Source organism: Eumetopias jubatus, unplaced genomic scaffold (genome assembly GCF_037043125.1).
Source record: "Eumetopias jubatus isolate StellerSeaLion01/CBP00866 unplaced genomic scaffold, mEumJub1_p1.0 scaffold_10, whole genome shotgun sequence".
Classification (NCBI taxonomy): Eukaryota; Metazoa; Chordata; class Mammalia; order Carnivora; family Otariidae; genus Eumetopias; species Eumetopias jubatus.
The window spans coordinates 59,860,301-59,881,010 of NW_028274816.1; the positions used below are offsets into that span (position 1 = coordinate 59,860,301).

At 45.4% G+C, this 20,710-nt stretch overlaps 1 protein-coding gene across 1 annotated transcript; it reads left to right on the forward strand.

Moving 5' to 3' along the window:
• Nucleotides 1-1,269: 1,269 nt before the first annotated feature.
• Nucleotides 1,270-18,216, forward strand: LOC114202399 (uncharacterized). Its single transcript, XM_028095579.2, has 4 exons — nt 1,270-1,310; nt 10,276-10,365; nt 11,718-11,844; nt 15,301-18,216. Exons 2-4 carry the CDS (start codon nt 10,351-10,353, stop codon nt 16,812-16,814), a joined length of 1,656 nt encoding a protein of 551 aa, XP_027951380.2. The 5' UTR covers nt 1,270-1,310; nt 10,276-10,350; the 3' UTR covers nt 16,815-18,216.
• Nucleotides 18,217-20,710: the final 2,494 nt, after the last annotated feature.

Sequence of the window (20,710 nt, forward strand, 5' to 3'; positions counted from 1 at the left end):
TTCTCGGGAGGTAGGACCTCACGGTGGGTGTGGACGGGAGGAGTGCAAGAGGAAAATTCTGTATCTAAGAGGTTATTTGAGAGAGTGCCTGGTCTCACCGTTCTGTTAAACCCTGGGGACCCCAGCTAGGCAGAAGAGATTGCCTTCCAGGGTGCAGATTCTGGAGGCAGCTGAGCTCTGTGTGCATACTTTGTAAGGCCAGGAGTGTGACATAGAATTCTAAGAAATTTTGAGAGGAGCAGCTTTAGCTAGGACCTGGGAGGGCTTCATACGTTTATATAGCATGGGGTAGTTGTGGGCAGCCAGGGCCAGCCTCTGTGCGGTCCTAGAGACACATGGATTGTGGGAGGTGCTGCATTCAGGCCCTGAGAGGCCGCTGGCTTCTCTCTGTGTGCATGCTGAAGGGTTTGGATAGGAAAGAAGAGGCAGAATGGGGGAGAGTAGGGGAGATCAAGTACCCCCAGGGACAGCGCGGGATGGTGGTAGGAGGCCAGCCTGTGGAGTGTGAGGCCAGGCGCCCCTAAAGTTACTGATTTTTTAAAAGTAATATATTATTACACACCTTAGCCCTCCAAGTCCCACAGCTCAGGTCTTGTCCCTGGGAAAGTCTCTGGAACACCAGAGGGTTGAGTCTCCGACTCCGAGGTGAATGGAAAGTAGAAACGGAAATGATGTTCTGGGTGCACTAATGAGATTGCACATTCCGCCCAGGCAGGATCTGCATTTCTTTCTAGTATGCATCGCCTACACATATTCCAGTTTTTGTTTCGTTAAGTTGCAACAGTGTTCCAGGATCCAGCCACCGCCCACATCCACCTCGCACCGAGGTCCCTGCTCCCAGATCGCGGAGCTGCTCCAGCTTCTCTGGCGGGACTTGTAGATTTTGACTTGAACCGTTTTCAACCGTGAAGAGGGTAACATCTTACTCTCCAACCTAAGTGGCGCCCACAAAACTCTCAGCTTTTACCTTAAAATTGAAACATTAACTTGAAAAAGAAAGCAATGCTGCTGCCCAGGAGAAGAAACAGGACTCAAGCATACCTAAACCCTAAAAGCCCGGGAGCGAATCCCAGCTCCCGCCCCCGCACAGGCCCAGCCCAAGCCTGACCTCACCCCCACCAACGCCTCGTCTCTATGGTTACCGCCAGCCCCCTCCTCCCCCCGAGGCCTCGCCTCCCCCTCCCGCGGTCCTTTCGCAGGCTTGGCTTTGCTCCGCGCCCCGCCCAGGCCCCGCCTCTTCCCTCTGCGCGCGCGCAGTTGTCTGCAGACCCGGAAGCGGGTTTCGTGGAGCCGAGGCCAGTCTGTGGAGTGTGAGTTTCGTCTTTCTTGTTTAAACCTGCGCCTCGCAGTCCCTCCCCGAAAGCCCCCCAAAATTCAGACGCTTCCGTGGGAGGCCGGGGGCTTCCCTTGGGTTTGAAATCCGCGAGGTGGGTCCGCGCCTTTCTCGGCCCCTAGAGGGCAGCGCCGGCCGCCCCTCAGGAGAGGCTGGTTCTCACCTGGGCCGAGAGATTCTCAGCCCTCCCGGGAGACGCACGCGCTTCGCCTCCCCTCGCGTCCCCCTCGGCCGGCTCACCTGCTCCCCAGGCCAACGCCCGTCAGCCCCCGCCTCTCCTTACCCTGTGTTGGGGAGGTGACTGAAAAGGGCCTGTCTTGAGACAGTGAGTGCACCTCTTGGGGGAGGCGGGCATCTTATTACATCCCCCTTCTGGGTGAGCGAGGAACCCGAGAAGAAGAGACAGTGTCCACCTTAAAAACACAAGTCAGTCATTTTACTAGCAAAATGAGTTTATTCTGGAAGAAACAGAGGAATTTGCAGTTTGGGACACGCATGGCGTGCATAGGCAAGTCGGGAGAGAAAAGGAAGGTCAGCTTTTATTTTTAGGAGGAACTTGGGGGCGGGTTGCTTTAAACAAAAGTTCATTGGAGAACGGGATTGGAGGTGGTGGCTGTTTTTCGGCGGCTGCAAGTGGTGGTTAGTGCGTTTCCTCCTGCTGGGGCAGGAAGGGATCTTCCTTTTTTTCTTAAAAGCAGGTGAAATTCTCGTGTAAAAAATTTCCTCCCTTGTTAAAAATAATTCTTATCTGTTCTTTTCCTGCTGGTAAAGCAGGGTGCGGGGAGTGGTACTTGCCTGAGAGCTCCCACTTCGGGGTTTCCCACTCCTTTTTAAATGAGGTTTCCTTATTTATTTTCACAAGACCCACTGAGAGAATTATAGAAAAATGAACAAAGAAGAATGAGGGAGAACCACAAACAGATGGAAAAGTAGCAGCAGTGGGAGAAAAGAACATTGAGAAATTTAGAGTAAGAAGGAAATCTACAGGGAGATAGATGATGGGAAACAAAATGTGGAGAGGAGCCCCCCCCCCTTTCTTTTAAGATGGGCAATGGGAGCATAGGTAACAAAGGAGGAGGCACTTCCCAGGCAGTGAGGGGAGAGTTTAAAAGAACTGGAGTCGTGGCAGGGACTACTGGGTGTCCAGTCGGTTAAGCATCAAACTCTCCTGCTATCTCAGCTCATGATTTCAGGGTCATGGCATGGAGCCCCAAGTCAGGCTCCGGGCTCAGTGGGGAGTCTGCTCAGGATTCTCTCTCTCTCCCTCTGCAACCCCCACCGTACGATCTCTTTCTCTCTCTCTCTCAAATAAATAAATAAATCTTAAAAAAAAAAAAAGAGTTGACATCATGGCAGACAGAGCAATATGGTGCTGGAGGAAAGGAGGGGACAGTGGGAGACAGGAACAGAGGTAGGAAGCTGAGCAAGCTGGGGGTGCCAGAGAGTGGGCACAAAGGGGGCGTGGCAGGGAAAGAGCAAACTTTTTAAAAATTTTTTATTGTTATGTTAATCACCACACATTACATCATTAGCTTTTGATGTAGTGTTCCATGATTCATTGCTTGTGCATAACCCAGTGATCCACGCAGAATGTGCCCTCTTTAATACCCATCACCAGGCTAACCCATCTCCCCACCCCCTCCCCTCTAGAACCCTCAGTTTGTTTTTCAGAGTCCATCGTCTCTCATGGTTCGTCTCCCACCTCCGACTTACTCCCCTTCATTCTTCCCCTCCTGCTATCTTCTTCTTTTTCTTTTTTCTTAACATATGTTGCATTATTGGTTTCAGAAGTACAGATCTGTGATTCAACAGTCTTGCACAATTCACAGCGCTCACCATAGCACATACCCTCCCCAATGTCTATCACCCAGCCCCCCCATCCCTCCCACCCCCCACCACTCCAGCAACCCTCAGTTTGTTTCCTGAGATTAAGAATTCCTCCTATCAGTGAGGGCATATGATACATGTCTTTCTCTGATTGACTTATTTCACTCAGCATAACACCCTCCGGTTCCATCCACGTCATTGCAAATGGCAAGATCTCATTCCTTTTGATGGCTGCATAATATTCCATTGTGTATATATACCACCTCTTCTTTATCCACTCATCTGTCGATGGACATCTTGGCTCTTAGGGAAAGAGCAAACTTAACTGGGAGAGTAGATGGGAAGTAGAGATGGGGGAGGAAAGAGGCAGAAATGTGTGGAGTTGGATAATCAGAAAGGTTGGAGAGAAAGAGCAACAAGATGGGAAACAAGTTGCAGAATGGGGCAGAGAAGGGGAGAAGTTGCAGAAGGAATCCAGAGAAGGGGAGAAACAGCAAGACAGGAGAGGGGAACAGAATGAGCAGAAACCCAAGGGAAAAACAGAAAAGCAAAAAAAAAATAAAATAAAAAAATAAATATCAAGAGAGAGGGAAAGACAATAGTGAAGAAAGGGACCCAGATGAGTGATGAATTGATTGGATATGAATGAGTAAGTGTGTTACATTGATGCGTGGCTTTATAATACACTTAAAATTGGATTAAATTATGCAGATCAGGATGAGCATTGCAAAACTTCTGTCTAAAAGGCTTGTGCATTTTATAATTATTTATATCAGAAGATAACTTCTATTTGTAATCCTTGTTCAGTTAAGAGGACAGAGACTTGGGTCACCTTCATCCCTTTGCCTGGGTTCAGAGGAAGGTGGGGCAAGAGATGACTGTCACTACACGGTGCCTTTTTTTTTTTTTTTTTTAAGATTTTATTTGACAGAGACACAGCGAGAGAGGGAACACAAGCAGGGGGAGAGGGCAGGCTTCCCGCGGAGCAGGGAGCCCGACATGGGACTCCATCCCAGGACCCCGGGATCATGACCTGAGCCGAAGGCAGATGCCTAACGACTGAGCCACCCAGGCGCCCCTACACGGTGCCTTTTTAAGGAACATTAAAAGTGTTGCTTTTTTGTAATAGATTTACTTTATTTTTCTTCATCTATATTATTTTTCTTTTTGAAGCTTAAAATAAATCTTGTTTATTTAAGTTTTACTTTTCTATAAATAATTATTAACTTCTGAAGTAAGCTTTGGAGCTACCCTATAAACAGTTTATGGCATTCTTTTCTAACTATGACCTTCCCATTTTTAGGGGTGCCTGGGTGGCTCAGTTGGTTAAGTGTCTGCTTTCGCCTTGGTCGTGATCCTGGGGTCCTGGGATTGAGCCTGCTTCTCCCTCTCCCGCTCCTCCTCCCTCTGCTTGTGCGCACGTGCTCTCTGTCAAATAAATAAATATGACCTTACCACTTTTAAAAATTTTGATCTCATGCATTCAATTTAAAATTTTTTTTAACTTTTTCATTTTTAGATTTATTTATTTTGAGAGAGTGAGAATGAGAGAGAGAGAGTACATGACAGCAGGGAGGGTCCGAGGGAGAAGCAGACTCCCCACTGAGCAGGGAGCCCGATGTGGGACTCGATCCTGGGACTCCAGGACCATGACCTGAGCCAAAGGCAGTCGCTCAACCAACCGAGCCACCCAGGCGCCCACTTTTTCATTTTTAAGTTAATTGTGTCCAGTTCATACTGAGGTCTGCAGGCTCTCTTCTCTTTGTCATGTATATTGAGAACATTCTTTGGTCTCTAGTAAGTAATTTTAGATTGTTCCATGTGTACTTGGTAAATATGTCAATAATCTTTTATCTAAGTTGGAACCTGATTTAATCTGTTACTGTGATACTCAGTTTTCTTATCTTTTATGTGATCTATTGAAACAGTGGGCTACACGTGACCAAATAGATATTCCCCTCAAGTTCCTCTTGTCCATTCTTTGCAAATGTTGAAGAATGGGCTGATTTACTTGGAAATGTCACCTAACAGAACCCATCTGTTCCTGATGAGGAAATCTGTGACTATCTTGTTTCTATAGGTGACCCTCTTGCAGTGTTTACAGCAGGAATTCTTATGTGTTCAAAATTCTGTATTTTTTAAATGTTTTACTGCGATGTTCTGGAAAAGAGGAATTTAGTACCTGAGATCATTGTGATCATATCTTGACAAAAAGTTTCCTAGGGATGCCTGGCTGGCTCAGTCAGTGGAGGATGCGACTCTTGATCTCAGGGTCATGAGTTTGAGCCCCATGTTGGGCTCAAAGATTACTGAAAAGAAAAGAAATAGAAGTTTCCTTTGCTCAGACATGTGAAAGATGGTCCTGGAATTTTTAAGCGAGAAGAGTGATGTGGGCAAATTCTGCCCACTGGCCCCTTAAGGCCACCGTATGAGAATTCAGTTACACCAAGTTCTGCTTACCCAACGCAGACCTCCTCAGGATAACTTGGTGAAATGACTCCCTTGTAGGCCTCAGTGAGCCCACCCCAACATGGAGATGACAGACTAGACAGAAACTGATTTTGAGCAACACTGAACCCTGAATTGATTGGCAAAATTCAATGCATATCTTTGTGTGGCAATTCTTGGAGGGAGTGCCCAGTTGTCATTAGAATTTTAAAGTTGGGGGGTTGCTGAGTGGCACAGTCAGTTAAGCGTCCGACTCTTGATTTTGACTAAGGATCTTTAGATGGAGCCCTGCAACGGGCTCCAAGCTTGGTGTAGAGTTTGCTTGAGATTCTCTCTTTCCCTCTGTTCTTCCCCGTGCTCTCTCTCTCTCTCTCTCTCTCACTCTAGGTCTTGCTCTCTCTAAAATAAATAAATAAATCCTTTAAAAAAATTTTTTTAAATGGGTCCCGGTCCTCCAAAACTGAAACACAGAAACACTAGGGTGGAGGCAGAGAAGCAGGCTCCGAGTCCTAGACCATCATCAGGTGTCTTTCTCTGCAGCAGGGATAAATCTGTAGGCTGATGATGTCACTCCCTGGCATTGAACCCTCTGCTGGTCTCCCATTGTCATCAGGACAAAGACCACTCACTGTGGCTACGTAGCCCTGTATCATCAGGGCCACTGTCAGGGTCTCCAGCCTCATCCTGGGAACTTACACAGTTCACACAGCTCACTCTGCCCCAGTCAAGTTCACCTTGTCTCTGTTCCCAGACAACCAACCTTTTGTCACAGGACCTGGTCCCTACTCTTAACCTTTTGTCTCTAAATCATCTCGGCTCTGGCCCTTTCTCCTCCTTCAGGTGTAGGCTCAGAGATGTGTCTCCAGTCTCTCCCGCCCGCCTGTCATCTGAAGTGCCCTCCCGCAGTCAGTCTGCCATGTTACGCAGGTTGACTTGTCTCCATGTCGGTCACCCAGATGAGAAAAGCTCTTCTCCATTGACTGTTTGGAGTCTTTCCTGTTTTCCCTACAGTGGAGGGCGCCCAGACTGGCTGCTGCACCTTCCTTTGGGGTTGTGTTTAGATGCTAAGGGCTGTGGGTTGCACTGAGTAGTCCTCAAGGAGACCAAGGAGCTAGGGCAGGTGATGAGGATGGTGCCCATTATTCTGGAAATTTCAACACCAATTGATGTAACCCTCGCATGGCTGCTTATTTTACGGGATGTACTGAAGCCTAGAAAGCCGTGCAGACCAGGGTCCCCACATGTGTCACCCGTGGTGTCACTGCCCTCTGCCGGCCCCCGGGTCGTCCGCACTGTGCACATCGCCAGGGAGCAGCTGCATCTCAGGCAGGGGCTTTGCCTTCCAGCAGTTGATCTGCTCCGGGTCAAGGATCCGAATTTCCCTTCAGGAAGGGTGGGGACAAGGTCAGGAGCCTGAGGGGGCATAAAATAGACACGCTGAAGAACTAGAGGATCTTGTAATCTGCTGCGAGTGGGGCGAGGCGGAGAGATCTAGGGGCTTCTCTGTCTTCTGATGTCCTCACTGAACTCCATCCAGCCAATCTCCATCCAGTTTTTAAACTGACTCCATGTTGTCCCCGGTTGCTCACAAGTGTTCCCAGCAGGGCCAACTTCTTGGTCTCCATACTGAAGGCCCGGTGCCCTTGAGTTTGCCCTTGTGCCCATTACTGCTGTGGTCCCTGTGCCCAGTGGTCCCTGTGCCTTAGTCTAGTTTGCTCGTGTGTGCCTGGAGGAGAGGCCGGAAGATGGGGGGAAATGGAAGTGAGCCTAGAGGGGCCTGCAGGAGTGACGTGGAAGCAAGTGTGGGCCTCTAGATGGCCCAGTGAACGGCATGGGCATGTGTCCCAAGCATGGTTGTGGGGTTGGGAGATGTGTGCAGCCGTTGGAAAGGGGTGTCTCGGTTCTAGCAGGAGCTAGACCTGGAAGTGGGTTTATGGGTAGTTGTGGGGCTGCATGGGTCCGTTTGGAGTGCCATTGTCACAGCACGGGTTCCCAGGGACACAGAAGCTGAGACTGAGATTCGCCTGCTGGGGTTTACTGGGAAACTCGGGATGACAGCTGAGGAGGCGCGAAGGGAGTGGGCTTTGGCAGAGACACGTTACCCGGTGCTGTTGGTAGAACCAAGGCCTGAGCTGCGACCACAGGGAGAGCTGGCTGCAACAGGATGGTGCCTTGGTCCTGAGGGGGTGGGTCAGGAGGCGCCCCCAGCATCCGCTCCACGCAGTGACCTCTGTGGGGTCTGTGCAAGAGTCACTCATTGACTTCTGTGTAGGAATGCAAGACTTATCGTCCAATACAGAGGATTTGGAGGAAAGGTGTCAGAGAACCTTCTGGGGGATGACTTTGCTATTTTGGATTATTCTGATTTGCAAGTCAAGAACAATTCAGGTGCATTTTGGAGGATCTAAATGAGAGTTTGCAGTGTTTTTAGAAGATGGCGGGGTCTCATTGGGGCATGTGCATCCTTGTAGACATCTGTTGAGAGGGAGGAGGGTCTGAGTGAAGGACTCTTGGCTTTCTTTTTTTTTTCTTTAAGTAAGCTCTATGCCCAATGTGGGGCTCGACTTAACCCTGAGATCAAGAGTCACATGTTCTACTGACTGAGCCAGGCATCCCGGACTCTTGGCTTTCCGCTCCTGGTCAGCTCCCCCATCCCTCATGATGAAGACTGTTCCAAGGACACACAGGACCCCTGAACATTTCAGTTCCCCCAAATGAAGGCCATGCCGGAGAATGTACCAGTGTGACTTTGTGTGCCTGAGATTGTTCCGGGGTCACCAGCCCCACTCACCATCTCAGTACTGTATAGCATCCTTTCCCCACTGTGTCTTCAGTTTGTGTGTGTCAGGACTTAATTCAGTCAGGATACACAACTGATGGTTTTGCCCATCTTTCAGACGCACACACGCCCCAAAGCTTTGTATTCACTGTCTTCTTGCCCCTTTAAAACAAAACATTCTCTGTTAACTAATTGCCCCGCTAGTAAGCCCTCCTCTTCCATGCCCCCTTTCAGAACACCAGCCACTAAAAGCTTGCTTAGACCGTCTTCAAATCCTGCCTCCAGCTGTCACGTGAACCCCATCCAGTCAGGCCTTCAACCGCCACTGTGCCCCTGAGACTTTCTCATTCAGAGTCACCAGTGACCCCATTTCTCAGTCCAGGATTGACTTTCCTGCCTTCATCTTGCTTTTCCTGTCGGACACAGGTGGCCCATGTGAGCGCTCCCTCTTCCTTGACACGTCTGTTCTTGGCTTGAGGACATCCTGCTAAGCTTTACTACTCTGTCCTGTTGTTTTTCCTGATCACTGGTCGCCTCTCAGCTTTCCTGCTGGTGTCTGCCGAACTGCCTGATCTCTTGAGTGTGGGGCGCCCCACGGCCTAGTCCTTGTACCTCTGCTGTGTCTACACCCCTGCCTTTCCTCATCGCCTCCTCTCCTGGTTCTCAACACCACCTGCATTTCTCTCAGTTTCTGCTCCCCACCGGACTTCTGCCCTGACCTCCATCCCGTGTCCAGCTGCCTCGACATCTCTGCCGGGGCGTGGGCATCTTAATTTGTGCAAAACTGACCCAACCTCTCCCGGTGGCCCTCCCCCCTGCATTCTCCACATCTTGGTTAAGGGCGACCCTGTACTTCCTGAGGCCTAGATGCACATCTTGGCGTGATTCTAAATATAAGATGTTACCTTATTTGTAAATGTCTTAATGTATAAGATGAAGAAAATTGGATAATTTGCTTAAAATGAGAGGAGGAATACATGGTTTCTAAAGTTCTTTCAAGATGTGGGAGGCAAATGTTGCAGGACCACTCCCTTCCTGATCTGCTTCCCCAGGGGCCGCTCTGACCTTGTCTCTTGCTGGTCACCCGCCACCCTGCTGCAGCCATGCTGGCCTCTTCCCCTTTCCTGGGCCCAGGCTTGCTCCTGCCTCAGGGCCCTCCCAAGGCCTGTCCCTCTGCCTGCAACTGTCTGGCCCCTCAGATGCGGGTGGCAAACACCCTCCTTCGCCCAGGTCCTCGATCTGATACCGCCTTCTCAGGGGAGACTTTTGCCTACCCTCCCCCCCGACCTCTGCCGCCTGCCCTGCATGTTCCCTTCTGCCCCTTCCCTTTCCAGGTCTGGGTCCCGGTGACAACAGGGCCCCAGGGGCGAGCAGAGCCAGAAGGTGGGAGGTGTGCTGGGCTGGCCTCCTGTGAGTGTGCTGCACCCAGCCTCACACTGGATTGCAGATACAGCTCTTGTGGCCCTCCCAGAGAGTCCCCTTCCAGTGGTCACGGGGGGATAGGGCCCAGCCTCAGTACCAGTTAAAGTGTCCCAGGTGCTTCTGATGTGTATCCAGCATTGAGCACCAAGGCTCTGGGTCCTCCGTTTCTGAGGGAGAGGTGAGGGGGCCCTGCTGTGCGTGGGTGTGATCAGGGCGGGTCTGTGACCTGGAGGGGAATGTCGGGTCCAGCCCAGGTCCCCACTGCTGCGGCCAGTTCTGAAGAAGGGGGTGGGGACACTCACTTGTTGGTGTCTGGAGGAGTTCACTGTCCCTGAGCCCCCCTCCTGTGGCAGTGGGCAGCAGAGGACTGTCATTTCCACACGGAGAGGTCTCCCTGTGTGAGGTTGTGGTGCAGGAAGGACGTAGATTGATTCTAAGCATTAAACTGCAGATTCTTGATCCTTAGGATTGAATTCTCAAGACTGATCTTGTCTGAGGAAGAAGCCTGGAAGAGGAGGAAGAGGAAAGGAAGGAGTCTGGAATGGCTGTTTATCAGGTAAAGTCATATTCTTGGTTAATTTTCTGTCTCTCATTCCTGCTGTGCCCTTGTTGGACTCGCTAATCTTCTCTGACTCTAAAGTGTCCTGCCTGAGCCGTGTCTGTGCACACTCCCCCAGGCCTTCCCTCCGTCCCTCTCCTTCCACTTCGAGTCCATCTCTAGCTGCCTCAACGACGTGGAGCCTATGAGGAGGCCTCTTTGTGTCATGGAGAGATGACTTCTCTTATTTCAGTACATTTAAATGTGTATATATATATATATATATATATATGTTTGTGCATGAATGCATGGATGTGCAAGCCCCTAGTTTTTGAAAAGACATTAGCATTACTTCACAAATAAGTTATTAATTGTTGAGGTTAAATCTTAAGCATTTTCCATGGCTTTACATTTTTGCTACTCTAACACAAGTTAAACAGTATAAGAAGAATGACATTTATGTGCATGTGTGTTCATGTATAATGACCTTTTATCCATTTCCACGTTCTTAGCCTTGAACTTATTTCACATTGTCTCAGGGAACCCTCTGTTAGCGTACTCTTGATGCTGTCTGGTATATATGTTTAATTGTTTAAGTTCAGTTCCAAAGCCTAAACATCTGGATTCAGGAGCTTGTTCTGCCATTTCTTAGCATTTGAGCTTGGGTGGGTTTTGGGGAATGTGTGTGACACAGGTGTCTCCTCAGGACGATGGGAACAGATCTGTCTTTAATGCATGATGATGTTGTTACAGTTAGTGCGTGTAAAGCATTTAGTGTAATGCCTAGCACCTGGGAAGCGTTCAAGAGCTTTTATTCATTGCGGTTGCTATTATTATCCCAATTTTTAGATTCTGGCCTTTCTCTAAAGTCATTGTGGACATTGTCATTTCTGAAGATACCACTTGTGCCCTAGCTCATCTAGATATTGAATATCATTCAGTGCGTAAAACACAACAAATGACACTTCTTATAGGTAGCCCTGTATTGATTGTCTATTTTTTTTAAAGTTTATTTTTTCTTAGTAATCTCTACACCCAATGTGGGGCTCAAACTCACAACCCCAAGGTTAAGGCTCACATGCTCCTCTGGCTGAACCAGCAAGGCACCCCTGATTTCCTATTTTTATATTTCTTATATTGTCCACAAAAATGAAAAAAGCCATATTGATTGAGAAGCCATCCTAACCTCTTATGGAAAAGTATAATAGGCCAAAATAAGGGACACATAACTTGTTCAGAAATACCTTATGTGGATCTGTAAGAACACCCACTTCATCTGAATCCATCCTTACACATCTCTCCTCTTCTCGTTTTATGTGAAGATAAGAACTCTCTCCATAGTTCCTTGGTGAAATGTGTTCTCATTTCAGGGATGGTTGACCTTCAGGGATGTGGCCATAGAATTCTCTCAGGAGGAGTGGGAGTGCCTGGACCCTGCTCAGAGGGCCTTGTACAGGGACGTGATGGTGGAGAACTACAGGAACCTGGTCTTCCTGGGTGAGGAAAATGTCCCTCCAGCAGTGGGGGTGTGCCCTTGGGTATCTTTGTATCTCCCCTTGTTGGCCTGAGAGCCCCTGCCCTGCTTGACTGAGATCGAAGCCCTGTCGACTCAGTAATGAATGTGGCATCTGGACTTTTCATTTACACTTCCTTCCGATGATCAGCGCAATTAATCAGGCATGGTGCCAGAGCTCAAGTATGCATAAAGCCTCACGAAAAACAAAATATCCAATTCCATTTGTTCTACCCCTGTGCTTTTGATTCCCTAGTTCTTAGAAGAAAGTGAAATATTTATGTAAACTGTTCTCTAGGTCTTCAGAGGAGGCAGTGGGTGGATAAAATTTTGAAACTGTTGTTCAGCTTTTACTGAGGTGTAATTGACAAAATTGTAATATATTTAAAGTGTACCCCACAGTGATTTGAAATACACATAGGTTGTGAAAGGGTTTCCATAATCAAGTAAGACACATTACCTCACTTGTTTTTCCTTTCTTTCTTTTTCTTTTTGGTGAGAACACTTAAGCTCTGTCCTCTGAGCAAATTTCAATTAATGACATTATCAACTATAGTCACCATGTTGTACATTAGCTCCTCACACCTTATTCACCATGTAGCTGAAATTTTATCCCCTTTTACCAGCGTTTTGCCATTTCCCCTCTGCCTCGCCCTCAGCAGCCACCCATCCTCCCTTGTTTCTAAACATGGCTTCTTCCCACGTCATCATGCTCCCTCCGTGTTAAATGTCTTCCGTTTTGGCCCACATCCATACTATAATTCCTGCAGTTAAGAACGGGACAGCATGATAGTATTTGCCACACCAGTTCCTTCTTTTTTTCCAAGGTCGCAATTCTAACTGCCCTGGTACATTTATCTTCCCATAGATTGGCAAGTTCGATCACTTCTCCCATGTGCTCTTGACTTCCTGCCCTCCACTCCTCACCTTCCTTCTGGCCTCTCCTTACATGGTACCTTGATCGGGATGGACTGCGCTAGTGCTCACTAGCATATTAATTTTGTACTCTTAAACACCCTCATTCCCACAGGACCCCCTCACCAGCCACACTGCTCTCACTGTATAAGGAAGGATCCCTGTTTATCCACTGTATCACTGTTTCAGGACACTACGGAAATCTGTATGTGCAAGGGGTGACGAGGTACTCGGATGGCTGAGTAACACTGTTAGCAACATAACTCAGCTCTGGTGTCTCCATCGAAGTATTTATTTCAGAGCTTGTGGTCTTGACTGTGACGTGTAGGCAGTCGTGCATAAGAACACATTGTCTGAACCTGCAGGCCCAGGGCAATCCCGTTTCTCTAACTTTCTCTATAAATAGGAGTTAGAAACATAAACCCCGTGTGCCTACTGGCCCTATTTAAAAAACAGTGGTAATTTGGGGGCTCCTTGGTGGCTCAGTCAGTTAAGTATCCAACTCTTGATTTTGGCTCAGGCCTTGATTTCAGGGTCGTGAGTTCAAGCCCTGCATTGGGCTCCACTCTGGGCATGGAGCCTACTAAAAAAAAAAAAAAATAGTGATAATTTACTTCAGTGCTTTTTTTGTTGTTGTTAAAGATTTTATTTATTTATTAGAGCGCACATGCACACAAGTGGAGGGAGGGGCAAAGGGAGAGGGAGAAGCAGACTCCCCGCAGGGAGCCTGACGAAGATGCGGGGCTCGATCCTAGGATCCCAGGATCATGACCTGAGCCGAAGACAGACACTTAACTGACTAAGCCACCCAGGTGCCCCTTGCTTTGAGGCTTTTAACCATGTTAGCGCTATTAGAAGGTTTAGAATATTCCATGTTTTATAGTAAAGTCTCAGAAATTCCTTTGCTTAGTAAGATGCAGCAACCTTCTGTCATGATTTTAATCAGTTGGCCTTTTGCCTATGTCTTGGCTCAGCCTACCATAACAAATACCATAAACCAGATGGCTTAACTAACAGAAATTTATTTCTCACAGTTCTGGAGACTGGCAAGTCCAAAATCTTAGTGCTAGTCAGTTCATTTCTTGATGAGCATTCTCTTTCTGATTTAGAACACTGTCTTCTTGCTGTGTCTTTGCATGATGGAAAGAGTGAGAGGTAGCAAGCACTCATATCTCTTCTTATAACAGTTCTAATCCCATTCACGGTACTCCAACCTCATGACCTGCCAAAGAACCCACCTCCAACACCATCATATTGGGGTGGACACAGACTTTCCGACCATGCAGCCCGTATTATATTTTGTATGTTTTTATTCTGCAGTTTTGTCTAAACAGTGTTTGATCTGGCCTTAGTTAATAAGGTTTTCATGCACAAGCTCTTTATTACATATACTTTGTGGACAATGACCTAAAAAATTAAAGAACAGTGTGTAAAATAGAATTGCTCCATTGCTTGGCTGTTACATAACTGCAGGCATAAAATCATAATTGTGATTTATGGGGTGCCTGGCTGGCTCAGTCGGTGGAGCCTGTGCCTCTCGATCTCTGGGTCATGAGTTTGAGCCCCACGTTGGGTATAGAGATTACTTAAAATCATAATTGTGATTTCTGACTTCTTTCTCCAGCTATCATTCTTTATAATGTTAAAGTATTTACGTGACTTGATATTTCAAAAGTGAGTGGTCTTAACACAAATTCCAGTTCTCATATCGTGTGCTGGTTCTAGAATAGAAGCCCTTGCTTTTTTTCCTAAGAGAGATTTGTTAAGAATTCCACAAACTGTAATTTAATTTTGTGTAATTATGGTTACTTATTATTTCTATTGTGGTTTCACTATAGGTTACTAGAATGTTTTATTACTTGTCATGATTTATAGATGCTGGTTTTTCTGAACGTATTAATGCAACATAACTGACTTAAACCGCTTGTTAATATTGCAAAATGGCCATTCCAGGTGAATACGGTTTTATAACCAGTATTCAGAAAAATATTTTTGTAACTTTGTTTGATTAAATTCTTCCTCATCTCCCCAGTGCTGGTATGGTTTTCCAACTCCAAATTGCCATTTACTAGATTACTCGTTAGATAAGTTTGTTTCGGATTCTTTAGCATTGGAGTATTTCATGCTGTACTTGAGCATTGATTGGTACACAAGAAGTATACAGTAAACATGTATGGTATTTTTGTCTCTTCAGATATGACAGAGCCATATATATTCTGTGAAGTGGTGTGTGATTTTGGGCCACAATGGCAAAATACCCCTTCTTTCAGGGCTAGCATAAGTTTGTACACTGATTTTTTTTTTTTTTGCCATTGATTACTTAAATAGCCTTCTCTAAAATTAATTTGAATTACATATAATCACCCTTTTATCTTAAAGAATCCTATTTTGTGTTCCTAAAAATTGAAGATCATGGTTCCATTTCATAACTGATCAAAATATGTACTACTTTTGGTGTAATTTGTTTTTCAGTATGAAATTTTTCTGTAATTAATGGGAAACCTATGGTTCTTTATATCTTGTAGCCATCTCTTCCAAATGTATGATCAAGGAATTACCACCCAAAGAGAACAGTAATACAGGGGAAGTATTGCAGACGGTTATATTGGAAAGACATAAAAGCCGTGACACCGAAGATTATGCCTTTAGAGCAATCCAGAAAAATATTCGTGACTTTGAGTGTCAGTGGGGAGACGGTGAAAGAAATTACAAAGCAGTGCTTGTGACCCTTAACAAAAATCTCAATGGTGGAAGAGATCAATATGGTGGAAGAGATGCAGGAAATAAACCAATTGAAAACAGGTTTGGACTAAGCTTTCAGTCACGTCTGGCTGGAGTGCAGATACTTCATACTGAAGGGAAAATTTACCAATATCACCAAGCTGAGAAGTCTGTCAACGATGGGTCTTCAGTTTCACCACATCCCAGAATTCTTCCTAGTGTCCACACCAACATTTCTAACAAACGTGGGAATGATTTCTTGCGTTCTTCATTACTCACACAAGACCAGAAAGCACACCTTAGGGAAGAACCTTACAAACGTGATGAGTGTGACAAAGCAGTTAATCCCAGTTTACACCTCACTAGACATCAGATAATCCATCCAGGAGAGAAACCATATAAATGTGATGTATGTGGGAAGGTCTTCAGTCACAACTCACACCTTGCATGTCATCGAAGAATTCACACCGGAGAGAAACCTTACAAATGCGTTGAGTGTGGCAAGGTGTTCAGTCGCAATTCACACCTTGTACGTCATCACAGGATTCACACTGGGGAGAAACCTTACCACTGCAATGAGTGTGGCAAAGCCTTTAGTGAGTGTTCAAGTCTTACTAACCATCAGGTAATCCACACTGGGGAGAAACCTTACAAGTGCAATGAATGTTGCAAGGTCTTCAGTCAGAGTTCAGGCCTTGCAAGCCATCGAAGAATTCATACTGGAGAGAAACCTTACAAATGTAATGAGTGTGGCAAAGCCTTTACGTATAGCTCACAACTCACTAACCACCAGGTAATCCATACTGGTGTGAAGCCTTACAAATGTACTGAGTGTGGCAAAGCCTTTAATCAGAGCTCACATCTCACTAGACATCAAATAATCCACACAGGAGAGAAACATTACAAGTGTGACGAATGTGGGAAGGTCTTCAGTTACGATTCACACCTTGCACGTCATCGCAGGATTCATTCTGGAGAGAAGCCTTACCAGTGTAACGAGTGTGGCAGAGCCTTTAGTATGTATTCAAGCCTTACTTACCATCAGGTAATCCACACTAGAGAGAAACCTTACAAATGTAATGAATGTGGCAAGGTCTTCAGTCAGAGTTCGAGCCTTCCTAGTCATCGGAGAATTCATACTGGAGAGAAACCATACAAATGTAATCAGTGTGGCAGATCTTTTATTCAACGCTCAAACCTCACTAGACATCAGATGATTCATACAGGAGAGAAACCATATAAATGTAATGTATGTGGGAAGGTCTTCAGTCAAAATTCGAGCCTTGCAAGTCATCAGAGAATTCATACTGGGGAGTAACAAACATAATGAGTGTGATAAAGCCTTTATTGTAAGTTCAAGCATGAATTGGCATTAGAGAGTCCACCCTAAAGAGAAATCATATAAATGTAACGTATGTGGCAGGGGACTTACACAGGCTTCACAACTCACTAGGCATCAGGATATACATCTTTAATGAAACCACATTAATGTAATGTGCATGCTAAGGCTTTTGCCCGTGGATCAAAACTGCAGAACATCACAGGACTCATACTGGAGAGCAGCCTTGCAAGTTTAATGAATCTGAAGGCTTCCTGTCAAACATTCATGCCTTTGATGTCATGAGATTATTTATACTAGAGAGAAACCTACAGATTTACTGAACATCTAAAGGCCTTTAAAGCAACAGTGTGTCCTTGGGGTTCACCAGTTCATCGTAGAACAAAATAATTCATAATAGGAAGAAGTCTTACAAATGTAATGAATATTTTTATATTTCTTCCATAACTTTCACAACAGAATCCACATCAGGGAATTCTTATGAGGAATAAAATAACTAACTCTCAAGTTCTCTAAATTTAACCTGAGATAGTACATGCCACAGAATAATTTAAAGCCAAAATGTGTTAAAACTCTAGGTGGAAAAAAAAAGATACATAGAGATATAGCAAAGGTATATAGATCCTGAAGATATTATTCTGTTGTTTCTTTTCTAAATCTTTTCTAGGTTAAAGTATTATTGTTTTACATTTCACATTTAAAACTATGATCATTTTTTTTAAAGATTTTTATTTATTTAATTGACAGACAGCGAGAGAGGGAACATGAGTAGGGGGAATGGGAGAGGGAGAAGCAGGCTTTCTGCCGAGCAGGGAGCCCGATGCGGGGCTCGATCCCAGGACCCTGGGATCATGACCTGAGCCGAAGGCAGACGCTTAACCAACTGAGCTACCCAGGCACCCCACTATGATCATTTTTGAGCTACTATTTGTACAGGTGTGAAGTTTTCGCAGACACTTTTTTTTTTCTTTTTTTCTGGTATGGGAAATCAACTGGTCCAGCATCATTTTTTTTTTTTTTTTATTCTCTCTTCATTCAGTTGCCTTGGTACCTTTGTCAAACCTCAGTTGGAGGTACTTGTGTGGGGCCGTTTCTGGCCTTTTCCATTGATCTATATGTCTCTTATTCCACGAATACAATGTAGTCTTGATTACGTTTCACAATATTAGAAATCTAGAATGAGTGATTCCAACCACTTTCTTCTTCCTTTTCAGATGTTTTAGCTATTCTAGTTCCTTTACCTTTCCTTATAACTTTTAGAATAATCTTGTTTATGTCTACAAGATATCTTGATAGAAGTTGTGTTAAGCCTGTGTATCAATTTGCAGTCATTTGACATCATTTCTATGTTGTATCTTCCAATAAATGGCTGTGGTATGTCTCTATTTGTGTGATCTTTTATAGATTATTAGCATCAAAATCCCATCAGTGTTTTGTTAAATAACATATGTTTGTACTTTTTCCTTTTTAAGCAATTGTACCTATTGTATTTTTGATTTCAGTTTCCACTTGCTAATTGCTACTGCATTGAAATAAGATAGATTTTTAAAAAGATTTTATTTATTTAGAGAGAGCATGAGTGTGGGGAGCGGTGGAGAGAGGGGAAGAGAGAGAATCTCAAGCAGACTCTGCCCTGAGCACAGAGCCCGACATGGGACTCGATCTCACGACCCTGAGATCATGACCTGAGCCAAAATCAAGAGTCAGACACTTAACTGACTCAGCCACCCAGGTGCCCCGAGATAGATTTTTTAAAAATGTTGATCTCTCGTGTACTCAGAATTTACTCATCTCATGGGGTACCTGGCCAGCTCAGTCGGAAGAGCATGCAATGCTTGATCTCTGGGTCATGAGTTCAAGCCCCACATTGGGTGTAGAGATTACTAAATAAATAAATAAATAAATAAATAATTTACTAATCTCACTTACTTTAGAGATTTGTAGATTCCATGGGCTTTTCTAGGTATACTATTTCATTAGTTTCCTAATGCGGCTGTAAGAAATTACCACAAACTACATGGATTAAAACAAAATTTATTCTCTTATAGTACTCAACATAAGACGTCTAAAAGGGATCCACAGCACTGTTAACCTTCTTGATATTCCAGGGAGGAATATGTTTCCTTGCACTTTCCAAGTTCTGAAGACTGCTTATATGCTTTGCCTCATGGCCCACTTCCTCCAAGGTGACATCTTGATACCTATCCATCCTGATTCTGTCAGAGCAACAGCTTCTCTATGTCTCCCAACTCCACTGGCATCCTTCTTATCACACCCTCCTAATTATACCATGCCTATCAGATAATCCAGGATCATCGCCCATCCCAAGATCCTTAACTCGGGCACGTTTGCAAACTCCCTTTTGACATTGAATGTAACCCTTGCAGGTTATAGGGGTGAGGCTACGCCTATCCTTTGTGTGTGTTTGCGGGGAGGCATTCAGCCCACTGCAACTACAATACCTTCTGTCGATGGGTACACGATTATACCTTCCTTTCTGGCCTCCGTCACTTTTCTGTCCTTAACTTCATTAGCTATAGCTTATAGTATGTTGACTAGAAGTGGTAACAGAGGATATTGTTGCCTTATCCCCAAACTGTGGGGGAAGTATTCGGTCTTTCACCATTAAGCTTGATGTTCACTGTATATAAGGTTTTGTAGCTGTTCTTTATTGAGTTGAGGAAGTTTCCCTCTGTGGGTTGAGTTCCTTGTATATTTTGAATAATAACACCATATCAGATACATAGTTTGCAAATATTTTCTCCCATTCTATAGATTGCTTTTTCACTCTTGATGGATGCTTCTGCTGTGCAGAAAATTTTTAAAAAAATTTATTGATTCAAGAGAGAGAGAACACAAGAGAGAAAGCAGAGCAGGGAGAGGGAGAAGCAGACTCCCTACTGAGCAGGGAGCCTGAAGCAGGGCTCGATACGGGGCTCGATCCCAGAAACCTGGGATCATGACCTGAGCTGAAGGTAGACACTTAACCAACTGAGCCACTCAGGCGCCCCTGTGCAGAAACTTTGTAGTTTGATGTGGTCACACCTGTTCATTTTAACTTGTTTTCCCCCTGTGGTTTTGGTGTCAAATTAAAAAACCATTTCACAGGCCAACGTCAAGACACTTTTCCTTTTTTCTCTAGGAGTTTTACAGGTTCAGGTCTTGGACTTTAAGTTTTTGATACATTTTTAAAAATATTTATTTACTTGCCAGAGAACACAAGCAGGGGGTGTGGCAAGCAGAGGGAGAGGGAGAAGCAGGCTCCCCGCTGAGCAGGGAGCTGGATGCAGGACTCCATCCCAGGACCCTGGGATCGTGACCTGAGCCAAAGGCAGACGCTTAACCAACAGCCATGCAGGTGTCCCTTTGATACATTTTTAAAGTTGATTTTATGTATGATGTGAGGTAGAGTTCTACTTTCAACTTCTGCCTGTGGATGGAGATGCGATTTCCCCAGCACCATTTACTGAAGAGACTCTCCTTTCCCCGGTGTGTGTTTTTGGCACGTTTTGCACATCAGTTCGCTGTAAATACATAAGATTATTTCTCCTCTGTCTAGCTGGGGTCTTGCAGGGCCTAATAGAGAATTATCAGTCCAGCTTCCCTCTAAAATAGCCTCCTAGAGAATTGGGCTCTCTCACCCCTCCGCTTTGCCTCATCCTCACATTCTCCTTTCTCAGGACTGCTTAGAGGAGAACGGGTGGGGGCGGGAGGCCTCCTGCCTGTCAATCTCCAGACACCCAGATGCAAATAAAGGGGTGCAAAGGACTTAAAATTTGGTGATTGAGTTTGTAGAGTTTTGGTTGTTTTTGTTGTTAAAACCTGTGTTTCAGGGGTGCCTAGGTAGCTCAGTTTGTTGAGCGTCTGCCTTCAGC